At 41.1% G+C, this 15,583-nt stretch overlaps 1 protein-coding gene and 1 long non-coding RNA gene across 2 annotated transcripts in view; one reads left to right on the forward strand and one right to left on the reverse strand.

The window, feature by feature from the left end:
- Nucleotides 1-4,910, forward strand: part of RIPK3 (receptor interacting serine/threonine kinase 3) — a 38,983-nt gene extending 34,073 nt beyond the window's left edge. The window contains exon 15 of the mRNA XM_066603695.1: nt 436-4,910. Within this exon, the coding sequence (XP_066459792.1) occupies nt 436-812 (377 nt within the window). The 3' untranslated portion in view covers nt 813-4,910. The remainder of the gene's footprint in view (nt 1-435) is intronic.
- Nucleotides 4,911-5,578: 668 nt separating this feature from the next.
- LOC136628077 (uncharacterized) overlaps nt 5,579-15,583 on the reverse strand; it is a 49,827-nt gene continuing 39,822 nt past the window's right edge. The window contains exon 3 of the long non-coding RNA XR_010792845.1: nt 5,579-5,808. This is a non-coding gene — a long non-coding RNA (uncharacterized lncRNA). The remainder of the gene's footprint in view (nt 5,809-15,583) is intronic.

The following is a 15,583-nucleotide window of genomic DNA, read 5'->3' on the forward strand; positions in this document are numbered from 1 at the left end:
TGTCAGGAGAGGTAAGGGTATGTTCATACGGGGCGGATGTCCTGTGGAATGTCCGCATCGGAAATTCTGCAGCATTTCTGCATCCAAAGCAGAGTAAAATTCTGCACCATTTGGGTACCCCCCGAATTCTTCAGCTGTCAGCGCACTCCTTCACCCAATACCCGGCTGCCTGCATTGAGCGCAGCGCTGCTGGTCAGGTGACATGGAAGTGCTGGTGCGTATTTTGACTCTGTTTTGGATGTAGATGCTGCAAAATTTGCAGCGGAATTTCCGCTTCAGACATTCTGCGGCATTTCACCCCATGTAAACATACCCAAAAAAAAGCAGTTCTACCTCCCTATCACATGCATTAGAAAACCTTGTGTAGTTTGACTCGTTTTCTAACAACTACTTTGTATTCTGAGCATGAGCTAATATAAACTCATCTAATTTCAGCTACGTCAATGAGTTTTCAGGGTTGTACAAATATTCAAGTCGGAAATAATTCCACCATGACTGTGACGGGCGAGCCGCACCATAGTCCGTACCAAAGCATGTACTACAGGCCACCAGTCCCTACCATGAGAAGTCCTCATCCTATACCAATGAGCCCACAACCAAAACAGACTACTCAAAGAACTTCCAGCGTGCTAGCAAGACAAGTTTCTTCTGATAAGCCTTGTAAGCAGGAAATTACAGTTAGGAGTGATCAACAATCCCGCATCCATCCAGTACGAAACACACCTGGAAGACATTCTGTGAATGAAAGCAACACACAACAAGTAAATCAAGATTATATGCCCATCCCAGAAACGAAACTTCCGGGACAATGACTTTTTTCACTTCCATCAGGGTAGAGGGGTAACAGTAATGTAAGATTTTGTTGTAGATTCTCAGAAAGAATGTGATTCAAACAATGTATGTAATGTGTTTTATGACACCTGAAAAGAAAGTGGACAAGGTAAAAGTAAAGGAATCTTCTCGCATATTCAATAGATGAAGGTTTATAGAAGAGAAGTACTGTTTGTTGTTTACAGCTATTTATTCTTCTTATTTCAACAACTTCCCTTAAAGGATCCATCACTGAGGAACTTTCTGCATAGACAATACAGCAGGGTGTGTTTGTTTTAGGGGGTTGTCCAGTTGTAACTTACTAATGGTTTATCATTGGTTTGAAGCCCATTTACATGCAACGATAATCGCTCAAAGTCGTGCAAACGAACAAATTTGCGTGATAAGTGTTACGTGTAAATGCGAAGACATCATGCGCTATGCGTTCACTTGTCATTTATTGCTGAGTTTCAACCTGCATACAAATGGTCGTTAGTTTGTTTGCTTTCCACTTCGTTTAAATGACATTTGTTAAGTTCTTGGAAAGACTGAACAACTTGAGGGAAGGGTTGATTGTTTGCCATGCTAAGCACAATGAATACTAGTTTACTCATGCCAACAGAAGACAATGGCTTTTCTTCACACTAATTAAAAAGGTGTTGGCCAGAAATTCCAAGCCCACCTGAGAAAACAACATATACAGAACTTAAGGCCCATTTACACTGGACGATCATCACTAAAACTTTGCTCATTGGTGATCGTTTTAGCGATTATCGATGCGTGTAAATGGGCGCGGGCTCTTTTCGCTGATCTTAAAATCAAGTGAGCTTGATTTTAGCAATCAGTTTTATCAGTCGCTCCCTACGGGGGGGGGATTGTTTTCCCCATGGAGAACAAAGGATCTGAGCACAGATAATAGCCTCGGGCTATTAGCCTGTGCTCAGTGAAGTCTTCATCAACATACATAATTGCCATTTAAGTAGCTGAGTAGCTACTTGAATACCAATTGTTTTTTATGCAAAATAATCGCTCAAAGCTGTTGCTCAAACTGTTATTTGAACGATCTTTGAGCCATTCTCTGCTTGTGTAAATGGGCCTTTACTTTAGCTAATGAGGGAAATAGAGAGGATTTCAAATGATTATCTGTACATTTAAATGCTCAGCATTTGTATACAAAAAAGTTGTCAATTCGTTCAAGTGATAATTGTTGTGTGTAAATGGGGCTATAAGCCACCAGTAGGAGTTAAGCAGATGGTTTGTCATTTGAAACCTCCGCTAATCAGTTGTTTGCTGGGCTTGTGCATAAGTGTATGGAGCTGGTTTCTGTGGAAGCAGACAGCTCCATTCTTACTGCAGTGGCTAGGCTTGGTATTGCAGACCACATTCCCATTGAAATAAATGAGAACTTTATCTGTATTACCAAGCCTGGTCACTGCCAAGCACACCAGCCTGATGAACAACGGATTGGAGGGGGTCTCCAATAGTTTACTACTTTGACAGCTCTTTTAATTGCAGCTGCAATGAGAAACTATAAGGTTGGAATCACACATGAATTGTTGGTCCCATTTCTAGTGCAGTTTTCTGAGGTCAACACAGGAGTGGATACAAAAAGGACATATAAAAGGTTTTTATTCATATTCTACCTTCCATTCGCATACACTTCTGCCGCTGGCCAAAAACTGCATTGAAACCTGGACTAAAAACTGGGTCAAAAGCTGCCTGTGTGGTTGCATCCTCCTAAGTTCTAGGAAATGAAGTACAGCCCACTCCTGCTGAGACCAGTGACAGAGGAGGTGCATACAGAGCTTTATCTGTGTGTAAAGTATATGGTGTTACTATTCTGCATTATCTAGATTCAGCAGTACATTAAATCCCTAGTGGCAATGAGATGACTCTGCTCAGCCTTTTCCAGTCTACTCAGCAAATCTAACAAGACTTTTTTCATGGACCAAGAGATAGCTAACCCTGCTCAGGCAGGTAGCAACAGATATCTCTTCTGTTCAGACCCTTGTTTTTCGCTTTGGCTTGCTAATGGTACATGCCACTTTGACTCTGTAAATAACTTTTCAAAGATTGGCAAGATCTCATTATATAGCGAACTTTAACCCTACCCACGCACAAATGACATTTGTTAGCGTCACCCCTATCTGGTGCAGGCTTCTATGCTATACTTAAAAGTGTACTCAACATAACATGGCACATGGTACTCTTTTCACTATAGATTGGCTGCACCTCTATCGGCCCATTTTGTTTTGTTTCCTTAAATCCAAGGGAGTCTACTCGTTTACAACTCTACACAACTCTTGCATTATTCTGCATGGGAAACTAAAAGTTTAATTTTTGGAGTAAATCTCATTAAAGAGGATCTGGCAATCCTGTGACCAGCAAAACGAGTTGCATACATTTACAGCCATGTCCTGCATATCCCGTTGGTGTCTTTATTTTGGTTTTAGCTCCCTTCCTTTGAGCCCCGTTTACTGGCAATGGCTCCAGTTACTTTCCAGGCCCAATACTAGTCCATTGTCAAGTGGTAGTCTCCAGTGTCCAGTCTAAATTAACATCACATCAGTCATTGACACTGGGCGTTGGAGATCTCCCACTTGATAGTCGACTAGTACCAAAAGTAATGGGAGCCCTAATGGCACACACTCTCAGCATCCTAAACATGTACTACATAAGTTTCAAGTCTCTTCTTTTCCGATATATATATATATATATATATATATATATATATATATATATATATATATAAAGCTCCAGTACAATGAACAGGCTGCCAATTTCTTATTTGATAAACATTTCTGTACTGAACTGCATAAAGATCTTCTGGAGGATGAGATCTCTCTAGATGTCTAATCAGCCATCAAATCTTTGAAATCTTGTAAATCACCAGGCCCTGATGTCCTATCTAATCTAGATTACAAAAGGTTTGCTGACCCAAAATTAATTGTGAAGATCTTCAAATAAAAAATGTAAGAATAAATTCCAGCACTCCAGGAGTCAGGGAGAATAGTCAGGGTAACTATCAGTTAGAATCAATAGAATCATAGAATGGTAGAGTTGGAAGGACCTCCAGGGTCATCTGGTCCGACCCACAGCTCAGTGCAAGATTCACTAAATCATCCCAGGCAGATATTTGTCCAGCCTTTGTTTGAACACTTCCATTGAAGGAGAACTCACCACCTCCCATGGTTACCTGTTCCACTCATTGATCACCCTTACTATGAGAACGTTTTTTTCTAATACCTAATTTGTGTCTCCTTCCTTTCGGTTTCATTCCATTGCTTCTAGTCTTTCCTTGTGCAAATGAGAATAGGGCTGATCCCTCTGCACTGTGACAGCCCTTCAGATATTTGTAGAAAGCTATTAAGTCTCCTCTCAGCCTTCTTTTTGTAAGCTAAACATTCCTAGATCCTTTAACCGTTCCTCATAGGACATGATTTGCAGACCGCTCACCATCTTGGTAACTCTTCTCTGAACTTGCTCCAGTTTGTCTATGTCTTTTTTAAAGTGGGGTGCCCAGAACTGGACACAGTATTCCAGATAATGACCTCACGTGATCTAAACTCTATGCTTCTCTTAATACATCCCAGAATTGTGTTTGCCTTTTTGGCTGCTGCATCACATTGTTGACTCATGTTCAGTCTATGATCTATTAGTATACCCAAGTCTTTTTCACATGTGCTACTTGGCCCAATTCCTCCCATTCTGTATGTGCTTCTTTCATTTTTCTTGCCCAGATGTATGACTTTGCATTTATCCTTGTTAAATACCATTCAATACAAATAAAGCAGACTTACGTAGTAAAGGGACTCTAAAGACAAAGCCCCCTAAACTCAGTAATGCCAATATAAGATCCCGTAATCATATCAGTCCAAGACTGCAGAAGTTTAGTAAAGCCAATTTATTCAAAACACAAGGACAAAGATAGGTGCAATGCGTTTTGGAAGGCAAGAACATAAAGCCTTCGGAATCAAGAACATACAGAGGTTGCTTTTGCAACTGTAATAACTTTTGTATTTTTCTGTTGATGTGAGAGCTAGTTTTGCAGGTTTTTCGGTTTTATTACATTTGCATAATAAATCATTTTTGCATCGCCACATTCTAAGACTCATAAGTTTTTTTATTTTTCAACAGAGCTGTATAGGGGTTTGATTTTTGGGAGTAAATATGTGGTACCATTTTTGGGTACATACAGCTTTTTGATCGCTTTTAAATATGCTTTCTGTTAAGCAGATAAACAATAAATAGCAATTCTGGCATTGTTTTTTTTTTTCTTATTTTATTTTTTCACCATGTGTTTCACCATGTGGGATAAATTTTGTGATAATTTTATAGTTCAGGTCTAGAGATGAGTGAGCGTACTCGGCCACGCCCCTTTTTCGCCCGAGTACTTACTCGATCAAGCACCGCGATTTTCGAGTACTTCCGTACTCGGGCGAAAAGATTCGGGGGGCGCCGTGGGTGAGTGGGGGGTTGCAGCGGGGAGTGGGGGGGAGAGGGAGAGAGAGAGGGCTCCCCCCTGTTCCCCGCTGCTACCCCCCGCGCCGCCACGCCACCCTCTGGCGCCCCCCGAATCTTTTCACCCGAGTACTGAAGTACTCGAAAATCGCGGTGCTTGATCGAGTAATTACTCGAAATGAGTACGTTGGCTTATCTCTATTTAGGTCGGTACAAATGTGGCAATACTAATTATATGTTGGTTAGTTTTTTTTATTATGGAAAAAAATTCTTATGTTTTAACTTTGGAACTTTTTAAATTCCTCTTTATTGAACTTTTTCTTTTATTTACACATACTAGTCTCACACATAGCCTTGAAGATGTGATCATTCGGTCGCTTGCATAATACATTGCATCACTTACGTATTATTTTCATGTAACTGTTGGTTACTTCCCTGAATCAATATCACTGGTGGGCCATGGACACCCTAGTCTGACGTTGGGTACAGTCCATGCAGTTTCATCATACAGGAAGTCCAGGTAACTGCAATTGTTCTCTGTAGGATACATAGAGAGACAGGTAATTCCCAGGTACTCATGATAAGATCACATGACACACTTGCAGATAAGGATTCCAGGAATTGTCAGATAGAAATGAATAAACTAGGAAATGCTAGCTTATTTATATATACTGGGGTTGTGGTTATGTAATGAATGAGAACTTTTTTTTATCAGGGTGCCCTTTAAAAAATTACAAGAAAATGACTTAAATCGCAGCCATTTTAACAAGCATTTTTAAGCTAAAAGATAAATCTGCTGGATCTAGCCTAAAAAATATGTATTAATCCATCAATTTACTGCCACCATTGGGACTGCAGGGCTAATTGCTAGTTTGGCCTAGCATTTGGAAATTGGTCAATGAACATCCAATTGCAGTGCTTTCAAGGCCACTGCTGTGCTTTGTTGGTCAAGAGGCGCAGTTCACATTTCTGCGTAAACCATGTAAGTTTATGGCAGATCGGCACAACCATGGATGGCTTTTTCCCAGCATTGGTGCAAATTCTGTAATGACAATGGGATACTTCTTCCAACAGATGATCAGTTCTTAAGGCTTTCATCAGGTCTACTCAGCATGCAAGCATCAGCCTTTCTACGTAGCAGCCCGTGGAAGCTTGGCACACTCCCTTCTGCTGCGGCCAACTAACTGCATCGCTATACGTCCTTGCTGGTTCACTCCTTTTTTATAATCGTGGACATCACCTAAGAACACTCTGGCTCTCCTCCATCGTTTTCACTCTGCACCATTTATGATATCTGCATAATACAAGTAGTTTAATGTTTCTATAATGGTAACAAGAAAAATTGCTTGCCCATTGAAAGCCCCCTATAAAGTCTATTTATTTTATGGATTCATTTGGAATCAGGGTGCTCAGTATGTGGCATTATCTTACAAGCAATAAGAAATGAAAATACAGAGATGTTAGACATAAGGAAGATATCTGACAAAATACATTGTGGCTATAAAATAAGGGCCGTAACAGAGGCCTAGGGGCCTTGGGTGGAGGCCCACATAATAGGGTTAACAGGGAGTGGTAGGAAAGAGTTAACAGGAGTTAGGAGAAAGGAGGGAGAATAGGAGAAGTCAGAAAAGTGCTTGAATCAACAGTCTGGGAGAAAAAAAAATCAAGGAAGACCCGCCCTCCCACCCTTTAAAATTGTTTATTAAATGGGGAAAATGTTAAGGTTGAGAAAAAATGGGTAGCGGAGGGTTGCTGTTGTGAATTTATTAAAATGTCATGGCAGTGTTTGGCGCATGGGGGGGTCCTTGGAGTCTGTTATAAAATTGGTTGGGAAGAGGCAGGGGGTGGATAGCCACCTTCACTCTTTTCATTGGAAGGTGTGTGTTGGTGCCCGGTGCTTCTTCGCTCTGACAGGGGGGCAGGCTCCTTGCAGAGATGGTGGAGTTTATAGCCATATAAAGGCTGTTGGGTCTCCAAGTCAGTTGGAGTGTGGCTGGAGGCAATTGAGATATTTTCCTTTAAATGATGAAGCGCCAGATCTTGGGGTTCCAAGGAGTTCCCCTCTTTGATGGGTGGGTTAATTAATTAGTGAGTTTGGTTAAATAATTAATTTATGTTAAATTGTGTATAATAAAAAGGCTGCTGTGGCCAAATTATCCAGAAGTAATGTGTTTGTCGTTATTTGGGGAAGCAACGGGTATGGGGTTGGGGAGTTGGAAGGTTTTGAAGTCATGGGGCTACAGCTGGTAATGACTTTGGTATACTCGAGTCATGTATTTTAAAAGCATTGGGAAAAAGTTGTAGTATATACAGAACATCATAAATGCAGGCTATAATAACAGCAAAAAAGTCCAATTCTCTGTAAAGAGGCAAACGATTGAGATGCTAGAATGGTCTTGTGACAATTAGAAAGAGGTTGAAAGTGATGACAGTCAACCTACATCTTCATGATATAGGTAGAGTTTTGTCAGAACAGCTATCAGTGCTGATGATGAGCTTTCGCCCCCCCCCCCCCCCCCCCACTCCCCACTGCAACCCCCCGCTCACCTTCGGCACCTCCCGAATCTTTTCGCCCGATTAGGCAGTTACTCGAAAAAAGCAATGTTCGATCGAGTAATTGCTTTAAATGAGCATGTTCGCTCATCTCTAGTTACCACGTAACTGAGAGTCTGAGAGTGGGGTGCTGGGATTTCCAGACCCTCAGTTACATGGTAACACTTTATTATGTGCAGGATATTGAGCTTGGTTGGGCCTATTGTAGGTTGATATGAGCATTATTTTCTTTGAGAACTTCTTATATGTGTGAACTGAGGGAATGTATTTTTCTTGAATTTATGCTGCATTTCCTTCATGTTCTGTTTTTAAAAAGTTTTTATTATATATGTAGTTTTGCAGCCCTGACTTGGACATTTATTTTGGGGCTGTTTCTATCAGAGCAAGCCTGTACAAAAACCTTCAGCTGAAAACAAGCAATAACTGCATGTAGATGTGGAAGTCTCAACCCTGTGATTTTTGAAAACTGAAAAAAAATATTGAAGTCTATGATCCCCTTTTGTGCAACAAAGTTCAAACTAAAACAGAGCATGAGATGCACAGAATAATGAAATTCAACCTTGCTGAATGATACATCGTGGTCATAGTTAATATGCTGTATTGTACCTTTACTTGATTTGCCTTTTATTTGAACAGAATGCACTTTACACTTGTCATTCCTAGATCTTCATACCATGATAAAAAGCTTCAAGCTGAGCAGAATTTTAAAAGGGATTGGAATGTTTCATCCAACCAACTATCTCCTGCCTAAATGAAAGAAGCTTTGATTTTGATGTTTTTCACAGATGTTTCCATGTGCTGCAAGAACCAAGCACACATCTTGATTGAAGAGAGTGATGAGAAATGAAAAGAAGCATGCTGGGTGGGCCATATTGATAAGAGTTGCCCTTTAAAGTTTAGATTCACTTGTGCTGATACATGCAATTATCTAATAAAAGTGCAACACTGAGTGGATTTACAATGTCCTCTTATAGCCTTGCAAGTCCAGCAACAGTCTGTCCCAATGGGACTGGGACAAGAATTATAGGCTGTTATATAAATGCTGTTTAGAGGATGCCCTATACATGTCTACTGATGGGCTAACAGGAACTAAACATGCTATAGTTTATATTGTTCTAGACTACATGCAGTATAATGTAAGGTAGTAAACCTACTTCTGTTTTTATAAAATTATCCCCATCACCCCAAACAAATATTTAATTTATCACAGTGGTGCCATTTCGGTGCTCCAGTGCCACTTCATGTATCATGTGACATCACCAGGTCTTCTGGCCCAATCATCATTCAGGTTCCTGCAAAGAATCTGAATGCTCCGGCCATGTAAAGAGAGACTGGATGGGAGCAGTAGATGGGTGAGTATTTATATTTTATATATATGTGTGTATTTCATTACCTCCCCAAATGCCTCCAATGTCTTTTTTGTTCTACAGAAAAAACCCTTTAAGGGGTGTAGCTATAGGGAATGCAGGGGTAACAGTCGCTACCGGGTCCTGGAGACTTAGGGGTCCCAATGGCCCAGCTATCAGAAAAGAAGACATTAGTATTATAAATAGCACTTGGTAGGTAGGGGCCCTGTTACAGAATGTGCATAGGGGCCCAAGAGCTTTTAATTACGCCCCTGTCTGGGAGTAAACTATTGATGATCTATCCTCAGGATAAGGCATCAACAGTTGATAAACCAAATAGGGGTCATTTAGCACTTTTTTGCTTCATTTCATAATTTTGGATCCTCTTCGGGATTTAACATTAAAAGCTGGGCCAAGATTCTCCGAGTAGATGACTTCATCACTAGAGAGATTATTATTTGGTGGAAAACACACTGGAAACATTTCATGGAGCTGTAGTGGCTTTTAATCTACCTAGGATAGCATAGATTTCATAAATAAATTCTTGCGCCCTAAGGGCTCATGCCCATAGCCGGGTCAGATTTCGACTGTGCGAAATCTCGCAGCAGAATCAGACTCGGCACCCCCCAGAGACCCTATACTTACCAGTCCAGATCGGCTGTGTGAGTTTCGACTGGCAAGCCAGCGCGCATGCGCAGTGCTGCACATCACGCGCCGGCACTGGGTGTAATGCGGATTCCCGTGATACTCCGTAGTGCCCACAGCGTGGAATATCGCAGAACAAATGGCTTCCATTGATTGCAATGGAAGCCGTCTGTGATTTTCCGCTCAAAATATAACATACTGCGATTCTTCCCCGCAAGCGGAAAATTGCAGTTGTTTTCCGTTCGTGGGCAGGGGAGAATCGTTTAACATTGCATGTCTATGGACGGACATTGCTGCGAAATTCGGGGCGGGCATCTGGCTGTGAATTCCGCAGCGATAATCCGTCCATGGGCATTAGCCTTTAATGTGGAGAACTTAAAGAGGATCTGTCAGCAATCTTGATGTCCATTTTAGTAAATCATTATATTCCAATAAAATAACAATGCTGCAATATCTTTTCTTAGACTTCTGTAATGTCCAATAATTATGAAAGTTTCCAAAACTCTAAATGTAGTGTTCAATAATTCATAATGTCCAGAGTTCATAAAGAATTCAGAAAGAGCCTTTTAATCTCCAAATGAATAAGTAGGCTTCTAATTTATAAATGTCCCTTTAATGACACAAACTCATCATATAAGTGGTCGTTTAGTGTCCAAAATTTATAGGTAAACATAATAATGAAAAATTCATGAGTGTTAAAAATTCATAATAAGTAAAATCAGTTACCGTACTTTTCGCTCTATAAGGCAATTTACCACCCATGCCTCCCAAGGGGGGGGGGGGGGGAGTTAGTATGCCTTATAATGCGAACGTGACAATTCAAGCTGGCCAGCACATTCGAATGTCTGCCTGGGATAGCTCTATATCAGGAGAGGAGAGCAGTTCTCTTTCTTCTCTGCACTGCCACCAGCACATATCGCTGATTGGTCATCTAAAGTTCCTGGGTAAGTTCAAAATATTTTTTTCCAAATTTGATGAACTTTATAATCAAGAGTGCATTGCCCTCTGACACACAAAAAGGAGCTTATTCCTGCAATGTAAGGAGCTGCAGGACCTGCTCACATGTACGGACCGTGGATAGGATACGGATTCCTATTCACATGTTCCATGTCCAATATTGTGTAGCTGATCCTGTACAGTGAATGTCCTGTTGGGGGCCTTTACGTTGGAGAAACAGGACAAAAATTGAAAGCAAGGATGAGATCGCCACATGAATAAAGAGAGAAAGACAGAATTACCTGTGGCCAAGCATTTTTCTAGTCATGGACACAGCCTACAACATATGAAAGTTATGATACTTAAAGGCAATTTTAAGTTCCAATGTCACAGAAGAATTTGGAAATATAAGTTTAGAACCACCTTTGATACTATCAGAAACTGTATGAATCTCAGAGAGGGATTTCTACATCAGTGGAGATTATGAGATATGAGAAACCCAGAGCAGAGGCAACACGCTGGCCTGCTGACCCACTAACCTCAATTTAGAGATGATAAAACTTTCACAGCCCTTGTCACTGGACTAATTATTTACTGTTATGCTCATCCCTCTCTGGTATTTAACTAAGTGCTATTAATCACATGTCTGTGCCCTCTTATCCTGTCTCTGGTATTTTTCTAAGTGCGAATTAAGCACATTATGTCTGTGCCCTCCCACGTGATCATGTGTATATGTTTTTATATAAATACGTTTTTAGGTCTGTTTTATTATGCCTGAGGAAGAACCTTGCATAGGTTCGAAAGCTCGTTATAACATTATGTATTTTTGTTAGCCATTAAAAGGTATCATATCCTGACTCAACTCTACAACACAATATACACAAACGACATACAAACAGAAGATTTTGGAAACTCCAGAACGATCCTGCTCCCCAAACCAAAGAAGGACACGGCAGACCCAAAATCCTACAGGCCAATAGCACTACTGAACTGCGACTACAAATTCCTATCCAAGATATTAGCCGACAGACTTCAGCAAATTCTTCCGTCCATACTAGACCCAGCACAGAAAGGCTTTACACAAGGGCGAAGTGCCATAAAAAACATCAGAGCCGCCATAGCGGCGACGGTCGCAGCACAAAACCCTGAAAGCCAAACGACAATGTTGCTAAGTCTGGACGCAGAAAAAGCTTTTGACAAAATGGCCTGGCCATTCTTAAATACACTGCTAGAAAAACGGGGCTTCGAACAGACCTTTAGGAACTACATAGACACAACACACACAAACGCTACCACGACCCTCACAATAAATGGACTCAATACCCCCAGAATAGATCTATTTAGAGGGGCTAGACAGGGCTGCCCACTCTCTCCGCTATTATTTAATTTATCAATAGACCCATTACTCAGATACTTAACACAGACATCACTCTTCACAGGAGCAAATTGCGGAGACATAAAAATAAAGACAGAAGCATTTGCAGACGATCTTCTTTTGGTGGTAAACAACCCCAGGGAAACACTAACACCTTTAATGCAAAACATCGAGAGAATTGGTAAACTCTCGGGATACACTATAAACCTAGACAAAACAGAAGCCCTACTCCTCAGAGGCCCGGCCAAACCCTCATGGGCGACGAAATATCCATTCAAATGGGAAAAACACGCCATACAATACCTGGGGATACAAATCACAAGAAACCCTTCCAAACTATATAACACAAACATAGAACCCCACATCAAAAAACTAGAGGCAACCCTGAACACGTGGAAAAATTTCACGATCTCTTTTCTGGGGAGGGCGAGCCTAATAAAAATGATAGAATTCCCACGCCTATTATATATTTTACACTCACTACCCATACTGCTAAAGTTAAAAGACGTAAAAAAATAAACTATCTATATAGGAAATTCATCTGGGGGGGAAAAAGACCGCGTATTGCATTCAAAACACTGAACAAACATAGAGAAAACGGAGGAATCAACCTACCCAACATCCGAGACTACAATCTAGCAGCACAGGCGCGAATCATACACGACTTGATTCACTCCAAGTCATATTTGACAAACAAACCTCTCGAGCAGGAAATGGCCGGCCCAACAAGACTCCAGAATATACTCCATAGCCCATATACAGAACTCTCAGGAAAAATCAAAAAGAACCCCCTGATACTAACGGCCTGGAAGTCATGGAACAAGTTACGTAAAGACAGTCAAGCTTCACCACAAGTATCATTACACCTGTCACTAATAAATAACCCCAACTTTCAGGATGGTAACCCTCACAACAGCTTTGCCGAATGGGAGACTCAGGGAATAGACTCAATAGAAAAACTACTACACAAAAGGGAACGACGCATAATGACATATGATGAACTGAAACAAAAATACCCTGAACTCCAAATTCCGTTGTTCTCATACCTACAAGTCAGGCATTACATCACGGAATTTATACCAAAACTCCGAGAACTCGATCGGACACAGACAGGAAACACATGGACAGCTAAATAAAACAGGGCCACGGGGCATGATCTCCAAGCTGTATAGGGCAATAAGAAACATGAGAGAGCAAGATGACATAGACCTGGGAATTGGAAAATGGGCCCTGGATAACCCAGACTTCACCCCAACACTGATAATGCAATCACTGACCTCAGCACACAGATACCTGCCATCGGCAAGGTTGCTGGAGATGAGGCTACAAATTGCCCACAGGTCATACATAACCCCAAACAGGGGATTTCATATAGGAATTTATGCCAATTCAAAATGCTTCAAATGTCAGGCACCTCATGCAAACCTATATCACAGCTTGTAGACATGCCCCGTAATACAGGCTTTCTGGACACGAATAAGCGAATATACAAAAACACACTTGACAAATTTCTGCCCACAAGAGCCAACATGGGCAACATTTGGCTACTTAGACCCTGAAACATACTGGTGCTCAAGAGGCGTTAGGAAACTATTACACTTCATAGCAGCGGCAGGTCTGAAAGCCATCCTACAAACATGGATTCAACCAACAGGGCCCCCATTCAGGCTGTTCCTGGATAAACTAGCGTTCCTGTTCCAGATGGACTGGACAGAGACATCACTTTTTAAGGAAAAGATGGTACAAGCCTTCTTTGAAACATGGGGGAGCTTTATTCAATTACTACCACAAAGGGTAAAAGACAAACTGAGAGACTGCTTCTATTACACTTGTTGGTTCCAGGAACAAATGATAACAGGGGACATACCCATTTAGGGTGATACACCTAGGTCGTGCCGTAGCCATGTGGGGACTCCACGATTTTGAAGATCTTCAAGGTACAGGTCAGCAGACCAAAAAATATCTATGGTCATAATGGGTCAAGAGTTTGAATTAATGTATGTAATTTACTTGTTTTAATGTTTGTTTGTTATGTTTAACATAAATAATATAAAAAAAGGCAGGCTATGACAGCACATCCATGTAAAGAGAAGATACTCAACAAATTCACTGTAATGCCAAGTGTTTGTCATGACCTGTTCAATAAAGACAAAGTTAAAAAAAAAAAAAAGGTATCATATCTATAAGGTTACTTGGTTTCTCTTACTGAGAACAATCACACTTTGTTCTACTGCCTAACACGATACCAAACCTTTTTAGTTTTTTACTTACACACACATGGAAAAAGTAGCATGCATTATTTTAATTGGATTGCAGTTTGCAGACAAGACTTGACCATTTAAGTCAATAAGGGCACACAAAAATGTCTGGATTTCACGGATCCTTTGCTGAAGAATGCAGAAAAAAATGAATTAGGACCTTTTTCAATTTTGTTTCTTTGTGGATGTGATAAACATGACATGAAATAAAAAACAGACACATGGACTGCCTACGGCTAGCATATGGAGCTGCACTTTGATGACAATGCATCCATTTTTTGTGGCCGCGACACAGACAATTTTATATGTGCTTGCATAAATTTGGTCTAATAGTTTATAATTAACTAATGTTTTCAAACTGGGAAGGGAATTAACAAAGCCCCTTTTTTATCATTTCTGTACCTTTAAAAAGGACATGTCATGTCCTCATTTCAACAGGGCCAGCTATATAGCTATGCAACTTTGGCCTCACTGACTCCAACAATGTCTTTCTTTTGTTTATATTCACTTCCACTGTTCATGTTCTTCTAAGATTTGACTATGCGTGCGGTGAATTGTCAAGTGGGCAGTCCCCACTGCTCACTGCCAATGAATGATGTCAGATTTCATTGATAGTAAGTGGTGGCGACTGCCCACTCTACCCTTGCAGAGTGCCAGGAGCTAAATCTAAAAAGAGCTCATATTGGAGAATAGGGGTGAGTCTAAAAAAAAGAAATACGTCAGCTGGGCCACAACTGCAAAGCTATGCAACCAGCCCCGCTGACATGAGGACATGACAGGTCCTCTTTTGCACTGTCCTTCTAGCAAACAGAGATGGTACTGACTCTAGCTGGTCATGTGATGTTGTGCTAATGCAGCATGGGTTTGATATCACAGCACAGAGGAAGGGAAAGCATGGATAAATCTTAAAATCAAGATGGTGTCTGATAGGTAGCAGATAGGAAGCTGCACTGGATGGAAGAGGAAGTAATTTACATAGGAGAACTCTTGAGTGTGACAGGCAATCAGGTGAGGGGGCAACCTCACCTACTCTGGTGGCTTCCAGTTGTCAGTGTTCTCTGGCTTCCGGTTCCCAGTGGCCTGTAATGGCCTCACCTGACCAGCAACACCGCATCTAATCAGGCCGCTGGGAAGTCTATACGCCCCCAGCAGCACCTCCTTCCCTGACCTCTTCTCCTGCAGAACTAAGAAGAAGAAGT

The sequence above is a fragment of the Eleutherodactylus coqui genome, chromosome 5, assembly GCF_035609145.1.
Source record: "Eleutherodactylus coqui strain aEleCoq1 chromosome 5, aEleCoq1.hap1, whole genome shotgun sequence".
Taxonomy (NCBI): Eukaryota; Metazoa; Chordata; class Amphibia; order Anura; family Eleutherodactylidae; genus Eleutherodactylus; species Eleutherodactylus coqui.